This window comes from Enhydra lutris, unplaced genomic scaffold (assembly GCF_002288905.1).
Source record: "Enhydra lutris kenyoni isolate GAN:26980312 unplaced genomic scaffold, ASM228890v2 scaffoldscaffold18, whole genome shotgun sequence".
NCBI lineage: Eukaryota > Metazoa > Chordata > Mammalia > Carnivora > Mustelidae > Enhydra > Enhydra lutris.
In genome coordinates, this window is record NW_019154102.1 from 3060442 (window position 1) to 3074739 (window position 14298).

Here is a 14298-nt window from a genome sequence, read left to right on the forward strand (position 1 = left end):
ATTACAATGGTATTTCCATTACAATTTTCTCAGTAAAGGGAGTCCTCATAGAATACTATTGAATTTAACCTAACCTATGTGAGTTTTCACAAATTAAGAAACCCTAACATTGTAGGAATGAATTATAGAATAACGGCAACGATAGGTATACTGATGGCAACGGTAATAATAGTTTTTATTGTTAATAATAATTTCCCAGGCCTGGAAGCCCTGAACGGATATAACAGGTTTTCCCACCTATCTCATGCAAGAACGAAGAACCACTAAACAGCTTAGTTTTTGTGGTTCCTCCAGTCTGTGCAAGGTTAAGTGGTCTAATGATCTTTATCCAATTGCATTAGAGACTGAAAATAATTATTGTTTATTTGGAAAACAAAACAAAACAACAAACAACTCTTAAAGCAATACTCCTTCGCACAGTCTCTTGTGGGACAAGCGCAGGAGTCAGGAGTAGTGCGTGCCCAGCATGGGTTGGGGGCTGGTTATCAGTACGTGGCTGCTCCCTTTCTTGCCCAGCAGAGGTTATGAACAGGAATAGGAACGGATGAAGAGCCAGATTATCGTCCTTTTATTTTTGTAAAAATTATCAGAAATACAATTGCAACATAATACTAATTCTAAAAGTGGCAAAACTGCAATCCTAAAGACAAATGTGTCCATGGGGTAGAACAGCAACTAGAGTATCTGCCAAACCTTTATGTGAGCATAAAGACATGCTTTACTATTATTATTTTTTCATTATCACAACAGTCTTTTTATATTCAGGTATTACAGGAGAATGCATGCTATGCCTGACAAGACACATTTTTCAAAATACTCACCTTCTAGAACAATATTTAAACATTGACAGGCATTTGTGCAAGACAAAGCCCTGAATTTATTTTCCCTTTAGTTATTCAATGTTCCTTTTATTTTATCACTGAATAAAATTGGGAACAAGCCACAAGGACATTTGTATTAAGTGGTTAAGTATAAGGATATGTCTGAAGAAGAAAAGAAGTGAAGGTAAAACTAAAATCTCTGGAAACCAAAGAAGTAAGAGAGGGAAGTGTTTTGATGCCTGGACTTTCAAGTACGGCAAACTTGGGTTCAAAGCTTCCATCATTCACGTACGAGCTGTGTGACCTTAGGAAGGTCACCTTACATCTCTGAGGTTCAATTTACTCATCTAAAAAAAAGTCAGCACTACCTAAAACAGCACTACTCAAAACAGAGTTTTGAGGATTCAACGAAAAAGCCTGTGTAAACTTATTGTCACTGGTGCTAAATCAATGGTAACTTTGATAATTAAGTATTTCTGTACCTTATTATAATAGTTCTGGGGCTGAATGGTATGAGACTATGCAAAGAGTGAATTAATTTTTCCCCCTTGACTTTATATATGAAACTTATCATGACTTGGTATTGAGTTTAACTAAGCCAGATTATTGGTTGATTGCCAGTCTCTATTGTCTCCTACACAAGCAGGGAAATGCTACCCTAGCAGTGATTTGCAAAGTGTGATCCCTGGAACAACAGTATCAGCATCATTGTAGGAATGTGTTAGAAACGTAAACTTTAGGGTCCTGCTGAAGCAGCCACCCTGGAGGGGAGTGTTCTGTAATTTGGGTTTTAACAATTCTCCAGGAGATTCGGATACTGGTTCAAGTTTGAGAAACATTCATCTGAAGGGACTTGGACAAGGCAAGCTTCTTCCCTAGCTAGTGTGTTATATAAATAAAAGCAGCGATTACCAAATGCAATTAGTTAAAAATGGAAGGCAGCAAGTGGTTACTAGGAAAGACCAAGAACTTTCTACATGAAAGGGGATTAGAGATTTGTGGGTCTTGTGGGATAGGAATGACAGAAAATCTTGAAAGATATTATTTGGTTATTGTCACATTTACAGAATTTCTATTAACATGAAAGTTAGTGATTCCAATGTGATATGGATTTAAAATTCCATGAGACAACTGTCTTTAGAGAGAGAATTGATCAAATGTCTAGAATTTGATCACTAATCCTAAAAACATGTATATGTCATCCATTGCACCTATGAGTTGTATATCTGAGATCATTTTTAAGAACTGCAGAGGACAGAAATAGTTATAAATTAAAAGTTGTTAAACTTGATGTTGGAATGAAAAAAATCAGGGAAGTGTCAAAGCAGAAAGGCAGGGACACGGTAACATTCTAAGAAAAAAAATGGGGGGGGTTAAAAAGAGGCTAAGAATTATTAAAGCTCAGATATTAAAGCATCCTAGATAAGGTAGGGAAGGAGCCAATGTCATTATCTACCGAATGATTTCAAGTGTTCGAATAGTCATTTGTTACCCAGGAGGATGTATAATAATCTTAACCAAGTTGCTTAATAGATTATGTTAGAAAATAAAACTGAATATCATTTCTGCAAATATTCTTTGGTCAGTACAGCTTCCCCTCATTAGTTTTCCCTTCTACCCATCCACACACCTCACCTATGTGCCTGTGCTGGGGGGTCATGTGTGTTTGTTTTTCCGTCTTGTGGGTGTTTAGCTGTGAACATGTCCATCTGCTCCTAGTATCTCTTCACAGGTGAGAAGTCATTTACCAAGCAACTTGTAAAAAGGTCTATTTTTGGGGGGGGGAAGTACTGTAAGCAATTTGTACTACTTTTTTCCCCTTTTTCTACTGTATATATTCTTACTGATTAGATCACCTCTAAGAATCCAAGTTATGAGCCACATCCTTATAACCATCCAGTAAAAGTAATTATTCACTTAATGATCTTGTTTCCTTTGGTAAATGGAGAAAATAGGTTCTCTTTGTTTTACAAGTATTATACCAAAATTTGAAATAAAGAAAATAAATATAGCAATAACAATAAAAAAATTCAACAAAGGCTTCTATTAAATAGCATTATCTTCTGGCAGGATTTAATCACAGTTTAAATTTTACCTGACTTTTCAAGGGAATATATGTTGTGGAGGAAAAAAAAATGTATGTTCAAAAAAAACCCAAAAAACAACAAAACATAAACCTCCACGTACTTAGGTAATTGCTAAATCTAATGGCATTATTTTGGCCGAGAAGAGATGAGTCATAGTCTCCTGGGGGATAGGAATTTGCATGTCTTTCTTTGCCTCTCCCAAATAAAATTTCCTTATGAATCTAAAATTTTCAAAATAGCCCAAACTGTTTTCAACATTAAAGGAGAAGCAGCAACACATTCAGAGCCCCAAAATTTAGGATAATGTGATTAAATTACATTTATGGAGGGATAATTGGCTCAAATAATCTGAGGTGTTGAAATGAAAATTATCTAAAATGAATGTAGCAATCAAAAAGTACTCCTACAGATCTTAGTCTGATAGCACAAAAGAACAGAAAGATACTTGAGCACATTTCTCAAGTAAGGAATATTAGTCTTTGGTAAAAGAAGAAACCAATTTTTGCTAAAACAAACTGATGATATACAGAAGAAATTTGTGCTGGGTAGATACAAACCAAATAGTGATGTGACAATGGATACCTGAACTTTATTCTCCTGTTATATCTTGCTGAATGTAGATTTGAAACAAATAGTCTCAAATGATTGACACTTGCTGGAGCAAATCTACTTTTTTTAGTCCAAACAGGATATCTATTTAATGTTAGAAAGCAAGCATTGCAGAACTGATTAACACACTAATTAGGCAAACTATCAAATGCAAAGGAGAAAATAACAAGATCCATACACAGAGCCCCCATCTTACATAAGGCCTTAGTGTAGGTTTGCAAACATTCCAGAAAATTTAAGATTTATATGATGAAACGTGAAAAGCACAAACAAGGATTTCTAAGCCCTATGGTGGGGTTTGAACAGTTGGCAGAAATAAATTTTGCTGACTAGAGAGATTTGTTCTTATTTATGGGTGGAATTAGAATTACTTAGAGTTTGATAACAAAGATCTAGTACCTTCACATCCTCTCTCAATCTGTCCATTGCAGAAAAGAGCATCTGAGATGAGGTCTGGAAGTCGTCCGTTTAAATCAACTGATGCCAGGCAGCCTTGAAAGCCCTCCTTGGCATGGACGAGTTTTGGCAAAGATTTGTATGTTTCTTTAGCCACTCCTCCTATATACAAGTCACCTGTGGGAAGATCAAAAGTTACAAAAGTAACTTGTCATACAGTAGGACAGAAAATAGTTTGGTTTATATTTCATTAAATTAACTAAATTCATTTTAAAAGTCAATTTATAATTAGACATTTTCTTAAAAGTGTAAAACAGATCCGCACTTGAAGACATTTCTAGAAGCTATTTCCACAGAGAACTGAAGAAGCACAACACAGTGTAGCAAAGCGGAAGGAATATGGGCCCTGGAGTTGCATAACCTTGCACTGAAATCTGAGCCTGGTTATTTACCAACTCTATGGCTTTTAACTTTTTTTTCCCCCCAGTTTTTCTGATCATTAAAAACCTCGTTTCTAAAACATGAATGATAAAATTTGTTCTATCGGTTTTCATGAGAATTAAATGAGATAAAATACAGGACCTATCCACTACAGTAAAAATAGGAAGTAGATACTCAGTCAACCTTCTGCTTAGAGAACTCTGGGTCTTTCAGTTCATCAGAAGCTCAACAAATTCTCTCTATGGTCCACAATTACCTTTTTCACTAGGCTTATGTCCATTATCCTTACCTGTACCTATAGTATTCACTCACTGACTCCCATAAGAGTCTGCATATGTCTGAGTATTACATCCTTTTTCAGGCATATATATATATCTATATATATATATGCCTATATATATATATGGATATATATATATATATAAATTAGGTGAAGTTATACCACTCTGAATTCTTTATGCTACTCTGGGATCTGTTAACAAGTTATCGATTATTTTTCTTTCTAATTTTATTGCAGTTTCTAATGGAACACTTTGGTCTGCTTTGTCATTTCATGTCTCGAGGTGTGAGATTTCCCAACTTCATGGACCATTACTTACAAGGAGAGATTGCAACCCACATTTGATGATATTTCACCTCCTATCAAATACTATCTGCCATACCTGTATGGCACTGAGTAGATGTAATTCACTGACTTTAGTAAACAATCAATGCAGAAGATATGGATGGTGACCCCAACATTCCATAATATACATTTGTATTTAAAAGCTTTGCTAAACACTCTGTTGAGCAAACTGCTTTTCTGACATTTCATTGTCGTTGAATTTTCTTTCTCACATTAACCATCCTAACTTTCATGCCACCTGATGACTTTTCCCCAATGTAACATAAAACTCCTACATTTCTAATGTTTCTCTGGGTCCCTCTGTGTTGTCTTCATGTGACTGAGGAAAAAGGAGAACTGATACCCAAATGAATGCTCATCCTGTTTGTTGAGTCATGAGTGATAAAGTTCTTGGTCTCTGACCCAGAAAGCTTGTGTCTTCTGCCAGCATCTGCAAAACGGTGACAAGCTAACCAACTAGATTGTAAGTAGGCTGAAACCACAGATAGAACAGTCCTGAATTGTACTGAGATATAAAGTGAGCTTGCTTAAAGTCATTTAGCCCTAGAAACTGAGGACTTAAGTCCCTGACCTATTAACTAAAGCTCTAGGGAGTACACTAGGGTGCCACTGATCTTGCATAATTTGTACGAAATGTACTGAATGCATTTACTTTCCCTACCTCTTAAATAAACATCTATTGACTACTAACCAAATTCTTTTTTTTTTTTGGCCTTCATTAATATATAATGTATTATTTATTTCAGGGGTACAGGTCTGTGATTCATCAGTCTTACACAATTCACAGCATTCACCATAGCATATACCCTCCCCAATGTCTATCACCCAGCCACCCCATCTCTCCCACCCTCCTCTACTCCAGCAACCCTCAGTTTGTTTCCTGAGATTAAAAGTCTCTTATGGTTTGTCTCTCTTTCTCTGGTTTTGTCTTGTTTCACTTTTCCCTCCCTTCCCCTATGATCCTTTGTCTTGTTTCTCAAATTCTTCATATCAGTGAGATCATATAATAATTGTCTTTCTCTAATTGACTTATTTCACTTAGCATAATACCCTCTGGTTTCATCCACGTTGCTGCAAATGGTCAGATTTCATTTTTTTGATGGCTGCATAATATACCATTGTGTGTGTGTGTGTGTGTGTGTGTGTGTGTGTGTGTGTGTAAGCATGTGCAAATCACATCTTCTTTATTCATTCATCTGTTGATGGACATCTAGGTTCTTTCCAGAGTTTGGCTATTGTGGACAATGCTGCTATAAACATTCGGGTGCACGTGCCCCTTCGGATCACTACATTTTTATCTTTAGGGTAAATACCAAATAGTGCAATTGCTGCATTGTGAGGTAGCTCTATTTTCAACTTTTTGAGGAACCTCCATGCTGTTTTCCAGAGTGGCTGCACCAGCTTGCATTCCCACCAACAATGTAGGAGGGTTCCCCTCATTTTTTTTAATCCATTCTGATACCCTGTGTCTTTTGACTGGGGCATTTAGCACATTTACATTCAGGGTAACTATTGAAAGATATGAATTTAGTGCCATTTTATTGCCTGTAAGGTGACTCTGTATTGTCTCTGTTCCTTTCTGGTCTATGTTACTTTAAGGTTCTCTCTTTGCTTAGAGGAACCCTTTCAATATTTCCTGTAGGCCTGGTTTGGTGTTTGCAAATTCTTTTAGTTTTTGTTCATCCTGGAAGCTTTCTATTTCTCCTTCTATTTTCAATGACAGCCTAGCTGGATATAGTATTTTTGGCTGCATGTTTTTCTCATTTAGTGCTCTGAATATACCATGCCAGTCCTTTCTGGCCTGCCAGGTCTCTGTGGATAGGTTTGCTGCCAATCTAATATTTCTACCATTGTAGGTTACAGACCTCTTGTTCTGAGCTGTTTTCAGGATTTTTTTTTTTTTTTTTTTTTTTTTTGGTCTCTAAGACTTGTAAGTTTTACTTTTAGATGATGGGGTGTGGATCTATTTTTTTTTTTTTTTAATTTTGAGGGGGGTTCTCTGTGCCTCCTGGATTCTGATACCTGTTTCCTTCCCCAAATTAGGGAAGTTCTCCACCACAATTTGCTTCAATATACCATCTGCCCCCTCTCTCTTTCTTCTTCTGGGATCCCAATTATTCTAATACTGTATTATCTTATGGTATTACTTATCTCTCAAATTCTCCCCTTCTGATCCAGTTGTTGTTTATCTCTCTTTTTCTCAGATTCTTTATTCTTCATCATTTGGTCTTCTATATCTCTAACTCTCTCTTCTGCCTCATTTATTCTGGCAGTAAGAGTCTCCATTTTTTATTGCACCTCATTAATAGCTTTTTGATTTCAACTTGATTTACTTTAGTTCTTTTATTTCTCCAGAAAGGGATTCTCTAGTATCTTCTATGCTTTTTTCCCAAGCCCAGGTAGTATCTTTACCAGGTAGTATCATTCTGGACTCTAGTTCTGACATCTTACTAATGCCCGTATCGATTAGGTCCTAGCAGTTGGTACTGTCTCTGACATCTTACTAGTGTCTGTATTGATTAGGTCCTAGCAGTTGGTATTGTCTCTTGTCCTCTTTTCTGAGGTGAGTTTTTCCATTTTGTCATTTTGTCCAGAGAAGACTAGACAAATGAGAGAACAAAATGCTAAAAGGGTAACAATTACTATAGAAAAATATACACTAAACAAATCAGAAGAGACCTGAAACTGGGGTGGGGGGAAGAAAGGAAAAAGAAAACATATGTGTGTGTGTGTGTGTGTGTGTGTGTGTGTGTGTGTGTGTGTATATATATATATATATAATCAGGCTGGTGAATAGAGCAGAGCCACATACTTGATTTTGGGTCTATTTTGGTCTTTTAGAAGAAATTGTCTCTCAAAATTTTAAAGAAATAAAAACACATATTCAAAAATAAGGGTAAATATGATGAAAGGATGGAATATGACTGTAAAGATGAAAATTAAAAAAAGATTTTTAAAAAGGAATTGATAAGGTAGGAGTTGGCTGAAAAAAGAAAGAAAAAAAATTAAAAAAAAAAAATGTGGGGAGAGAGTGTGATTAGGTGGGAGACTAGAACAAAGCCATACACTAAATTTAGGGTATATTCTGGTCTGTTAGAAGAAACTGTATCCAAAAATTTTAAAGAAATAAAACTTCTATATATTAAAAAAAAAAGGTTAAATATAATGAAGAGATAGAATATGACTATAAAAATGAAAATTTAAAAATTTTTAAAAAGGTATTGATATGATAAGATGTTGGTTAAAATAGGACAGAGGAAATTTTTTAAAAATAGAAAAAGAAAAAAATAACGAAAATTTAAAAAAATTTTAACTTTGAAAGACTAAAGAATCATGGGGGAAAAACCATGAATTCTACCTATTGTGTTCCCCTAGGGCTGAAGATATGCAGTTCTCATTGATCAGTGAACTTGGTCTTGGCTGGATGTTCTTGCTGATCTTCTGGGAGAGGGACCTCTTGCAGTGATCCTCAAATGTCTTTGCCCAAGGTGGAATTGCACTGCCCTTACCAGGGGCCAGGCTAAGTAATCTGGTCTGGTTTATGCTCAGTAGTTTTTATTCCTTGAAAGCTTTCCGTACAGCTTTGGAGGATTAGAATGAAAATGGCAGCCTCTCAATCTCCAGGTCTGGAGGATCCAAGAACTCAGGACCCGACTCCTCAGTGAGCCCTCAGAAAAAAGCAGTCAATCGCTCCTGTCTCCCTGGTCTCCAGCCACAGTCTGTGCTCACCCGGCCTGTGACCAAGCGTTTCTACCTCTGGTGCATGGCCCCATCTGGAGTCTCCAAACCCAGCAGATTCCTGCTGCACACTCCCATGCCACTCCTCCTGGTGGAGGAAGTGGGTGGGGGAAGGGTCTCTCCGACTCTGCCACTTGTGGGGTCCCTGCTCAAATAGCAGTGGTCTGACACTGCCACAGATCACAGTTTATGGCAACACTGAGTTAAAAGCCCACTCCTTAGCTCCATCTTTGCAGGCAGCCTCCCTGCTCCAATACCTGGGAGCTCTGCTGCACTCAGGCATCTCTGGTCTTTCTGTGACCCCAAGGGTCCTGAGACCACACTGTCCCAGCGGGGGTTCCACCCTCAGCTTAGCCACTGGAGTGTTGTCCCTCCACGGAGCAGACTTCCAAAAGTTCTGATTTGTGCACCACTGCTCTATCACTCGCTGGTAACCAGCGGATGGAGGCTCCCTCCCCCTGCCATCTATCTTCCCAAAGAATGCCTCAGATTCACTTTTCTGCATGTGGCTTTTCTGTTCATAGTTGCTGCTGTTCTTTTCTTCCATCTTCTGTTGAGTTTGTAGGTGTTCAGAATGGTTTGATACTATCTAGCTGAATTCCTGGGACCTGACAAAATTTAGGTCTCCTATTCCTCCGCCATCTTGCTCCTCTAACCATATTCTTAATATTAAAGAGTAGCATGGTTGTCATGTGAGAAGAGATACTATTTCTGAAATATCTTGGTTTTTTTTTTTTCACCCTATTTCCTTTTTCTCCCTGGTGTTTCCTTTCACTTTAATTTAAAGCCTTTGTGTTTTCATTATCTCAGAGAAAGGATAAGAATCAAAAACCGAAGTTATTGAATTATCTTTCTGCATTTAAGTCCTAAAAGCCAAGACTCTTAAAGGAATGAAAGAGACAGAATATACGAGCAATTACATGAGAAGAATAAATCTTTCCTGCCCCTCATGAGGCAAGCAGGAGAGAAAACTGGAGGAAAAGAAATGTGAGCATAGTCATCGATGAATACTAAAGAGGGGACCTAGTGCTGTAATTTAAGGACTGAGCCCTGGTGGAGGTCAAAACTTCAGGTAAGTTTAGAGAATGCTATTGATCTGTGTGTACTTCCTCCAGAAAACCCAGAGGCAACAGTGAAATCCTTGGGAAAAGATGAGTGCATGGCAGAGTTAGATATGCTAGGAACTTAGGCAGCCTTGCAGAACTCTCCATATTCCAATGGTGGTATGGGAGCAACACAGCAATTCCCAGAGTTACACAGAAATAAACAGAAAAAGAATGACCTTAATGGGTCATGCACACAAGAATGAAGATGCTGGCAATGCAGTGGGCACCTGAGCTATGCAGAGAAAATACTCGAGACCAGCTCCTGTGTAGTCTTTATCACCCCAAAGATTGGTACAGTGAAGTGCCCCCCACCCCAAATAATTTAGACACCATCTCTGGAAAATAAGGGAACTAAAATTGCCTGAGAGTACGTTTTCACTAACTCGAAGAATCAGAACTCAAAGTAGAAACCAAGGTGAGTTACAGAAAAATAGAGTTACCCTCCTTGCACTTCCGAAATTCTGGGCAGAGATTTACACTGTTACGTGTCACACATCAATGCAAGGAGACGCTCCCTCCATGCGTTTGTCGAACTAAATTCATTAGAAAATTTCATCTGTCTTCCAGGCCTAATGGATGTCGTGTTAGAGAACAGAGGGGAGTTAAATGAAGAATTCTTGGCACTGCTTTGGCGTTTTTGGAGGTAGAACTTATACTTAAAGTTATGTATGGGGCACTACATGTTTGCTGACCATCCTTCCTCTTTCTGACTGCAACCTCTTGGAAGAGACAGACTGTGTTTCTCTTCGTTTCACATTCTCCCCCAGTGCCTCGTACTGGGTTCCAAGCACAGGGGGCATTCAATACACATTGTCAGCCACCTGATGGACTGAGGTCACCGTGGAAAAGAACCAAGAAAGAATGCTAAAGCAAACACAGCGAGAGAGCTAATTCTAAAAAGCACTTACTTCCTCTCCCCGCTTCCTGCCACAATCCTATTTTTTCCCTCTTGCCAAACATATGTGCCTGAAGAACTTTTCAGAGATTATTGAAAAGAAGTAGTAATCTTTCCCTTGTGTTCTTAAAGAGCACAAAATATTGATTCAAGTAGTGCAGGATACAAGCCTCAATCATATACTAAGGTGGGTGAGATTTTGATTTATAAGTAGGGAATGCATTCTTAGTTGCATTACCGAAGCTGCACTTAGCACCACTACTTAATACTGTCTTTATAAACTCTTCATATAGTAAAGAGTGGTCTAAAGAGTGGGTTGCCCTATGAAAAGAACAAAGGAAACCCTTAAGTGGCCCGAGCCCCAGGTAGCATTAGCACTTCATCAAAGATGCAGCTTCTCCTTTTGATCCTGGAGGTGATGGAAGTTAAAATGACCCATTAGCACTAACGGGATCTTGCCAGCAAAATTCTGTGCATGGGAAGGAAGATATGCTTTTTAATGACCCTGTGTGTGAACAAAAGCCAGGATAGACATCTAATAAGGGACAGGTTCCTACAGACCTGAAGCCAGCCTGTTACCCCTTCTCCAAGCTGATGAAGGGTTGATTTTTATTCCTATCCTTTAAGTAGGCCATGTATGCAATGACAAGGCAATCATGGAATTGGGGCATTTTTTTACCAGGAGATGCTAAGAACATGCATAAAACCAGATAACCTCAAGCATTTGGAACATATTTTTTTTTAAGAAATCTCAAAATACCTGTACCTTTAGACTAGTGCAACATACACACACACACACACACACACTCTCTCAAGACTGTTATCTGTGGAAGGTTCGGAGGTGGTGACACAGGTAGCCACACCCCAGCAGTTGTGCAGTAATGAGGAGGGAATTGTGCACAGGATTTTTACTTGTGGCTATAATCCTCGGCCCTGCCACTTACTGTTTGTCTTAGTGCAGGCACATTAAGTTACGTAACTTCTTTCAGAGTCTGAGTCTTCACATGTGAAACGCCTACCTCCCAAGTCTGTGAGGATCACAGTGAAGGCATGCGAGAGGCAGGTAGAAGACACACGTTCCGCACACGAGGGTTACTGGCATGACTATGTATGTAGGTCTGGTGAGAACTGTACTACTACAGTGTACCTCATTCTAGGTTGATGGTAGTTAAGAGATAACAGAAGAATGAGACGTCTAGGCTGTCTCCTTGATTCTAGTATAAATGGAATGACAAGACATCAACTTTACGTATTATTTGACTTCATTTAGCCTGTGGTCACGTATGTACTTGATGTACCCCTTGCCCTTTGCTATAAGAAGCTCAAGAGGCGGGGTGCCTGGGTGGCTCTGTGGGTTAAGCCTCTGCCTTGGGCTCAGGTCATGATCTCAGGGTCCTGGGATCTAGCCTGGCATTGGGCTCTCTGCTCAGCAGGGAGCCTGCTTCCCCTGCTCTCTCTGCCTGCTTCGCTGCCTACTTGTGATCTCTCTCTGTCAAATAAATAAATAAAATCTTAAAAAAAAAAAAAGCTCAAGAGGCTCCTTGAAAGTTTTCTGTTACAAACTCAGCTGCCTGAACCCAGTAACAAGAGAGGACGATAACTTGATAAATATTTTTTAATCTGATGTAAATAGACTAGGAAACACAAGAATTCTATAAAGCCCAAAGGCCAGGTCCAAAGATTCAAGCTAAATGTACCTTATAAAATCAGAAAAAATAAAAGGCTTATGTGGACTTCGATTGTAACGTGATGCATCACAGAAGACTTTAGACCAGAAGAAAGTGTAGGATACATTACTCTGTAAGAGCATAAACGTAGTGCCAGGACTGGAGAAGAGCCCATATAAAATAAATACAGCATTCAGGAAAGTATAAAAGGCCAGACGTGGCTGGAAGGCAGGAGTTTCCGAAGGAGCCACGATAAATAATGTTGGATCAGTAAAGTCAAAGTCTATTGAGTAATGCCATAGAATTTATGACTATTGGTTTTTAAAAAAAGACAATGAGAAATCCAAAAATATAGGTCATGCAGACTAGGAGACAACAGAATTTGAAGCAATGATAATTTGGACAGAAGCGAGAGAACTGCATTTAACACTAAACATGTGGAACTTGAGTAGGAGTGATCCATAGGGATCAGATGATAGGAACCAGGATCTTTGGGAAGAGAGCTGAGGCAGGAAGGCACGGCTTGGGAGCCATCAACCAAAAGCAGGTAAAGGAAGTGGTGTACGATGCTTTCTCTTTTGTTAAAACAGGGAGCATACGGCAATTAGAGTGAGGACTCCAAGCTCTGCCTTACAGCAGCAGAATGCAAGTGCCAAGGTATAATTAGTTCTTTGACTCAGCTTTCCTGTTTATTCATATAAAATCTTTTTTTTTTCTTTTTGGTTCTTCTTAAACATCTCACTTTTCTTTTAATTAAAAAGAGCATACATTAAAAAGAACAAGTGCTTTGTAGATTTGGATGGCTAAAACTCTAGGGAAACTTAAGAAGGTTCTCGTAATCTCTTGTAAGTGGTACTGGGGGGAGGGAAAGATGAAGTAATACCAACTGCCTTTCTTTCCTGCTGGCTGGACTGGAGAAAGTACAATTCTGGAAGCTTTCTTTGACAGGATTGGACTTTGGACAGCAAACTGGAGCACAAGTCTAACTTTCCTTTCAATTCTTACTGTGACTGGCTGGTAGAACAAGAGCAATCACACCAGGCTAATATCTGAGACTTACTCTGCGCAAAACGTGTCTTCCCTTACAGCAGGAAACAAGGGAATTCTGCCCCCAAATTTGTATCATTATCTTCAATTTTAATCTTTTGTTGCACATTGCAAACGAACATCCACAAGTCAGATCTTGACCATATACCTTAATACAGGCTTTTCTTTGACAAATTAAATCTAGACCTGATTTTATAATCGGTGTGCCCTGTTAGAAGAAAAATCATTTTTAATCCCCAGGGAACAAACACTCATTTATTTACTTTATGGTTTGTTTAGTTTTTTGTTTTGTTTTGTTTTGTTTTGTTTTCTGGGAAGAAAGCTAAAGTCACTATTTCCTCTGACTACTTAAAGGAATTATGTTAAATTACTGAAGGTAAAAGCCTGGGAGTCATTAATATTTCTGTAACACATTAAGGCTTAAGAGTAGACAAATGCAAACTTTTAACAAACCACACATGGGATTGAACAACAAGGACCAACCAAGACCCCATCTAAGATCAGAGGGCCCCAAATGTTCAACACTCAAGTCAAAGTTACTAATTCAAGTAGGTATTTTGCTCTGACACAAGATCTGTGTTTTTATAGGTCTCTTTAAAAAGCTGGGTTAATTTTAGAAACTCTTTGCTGAGGGGATGCTCAGTGGTCACCAGTCTGGTTTATTAGTTGTTCCCTAACTTCTCTATACCTTAGTCTTTCTTGATATATAAGGGTTAGTCCTAAAACGACCTGACTTTACCTCTGTAGTAAACACCTGTAAACCCATTATCTTCAGGCTCACCCTGGCTTTCTAAGCTCAGCCTAATATCAAACCATCATCTCTCCCTTGCACTAGGAAACTGCTTCTAGACTCCCCTGTTTACAGC

The 14298-nt window shown here is 38.5% G+C and overlaps 1 protein-coding gene across 1 annotated transcript in view; it reads right to left on the minus strand.

Annotated features, from left to right (window-relative positions):
• The window catches only part of LOC111148008 (neurexin 1), a 1160981-nt gene that overhangs the window by 561028 nt on the left and 585655 nt on the right, over positions 1 to 14298 (minus strand). The window contains 1 exon segment of the mRNA XM_022504343.1: positions 3917 to 4090. Coding sequence (XP_022360051.1) covers positions 3917 to 4090 — 174 coding nt within the window.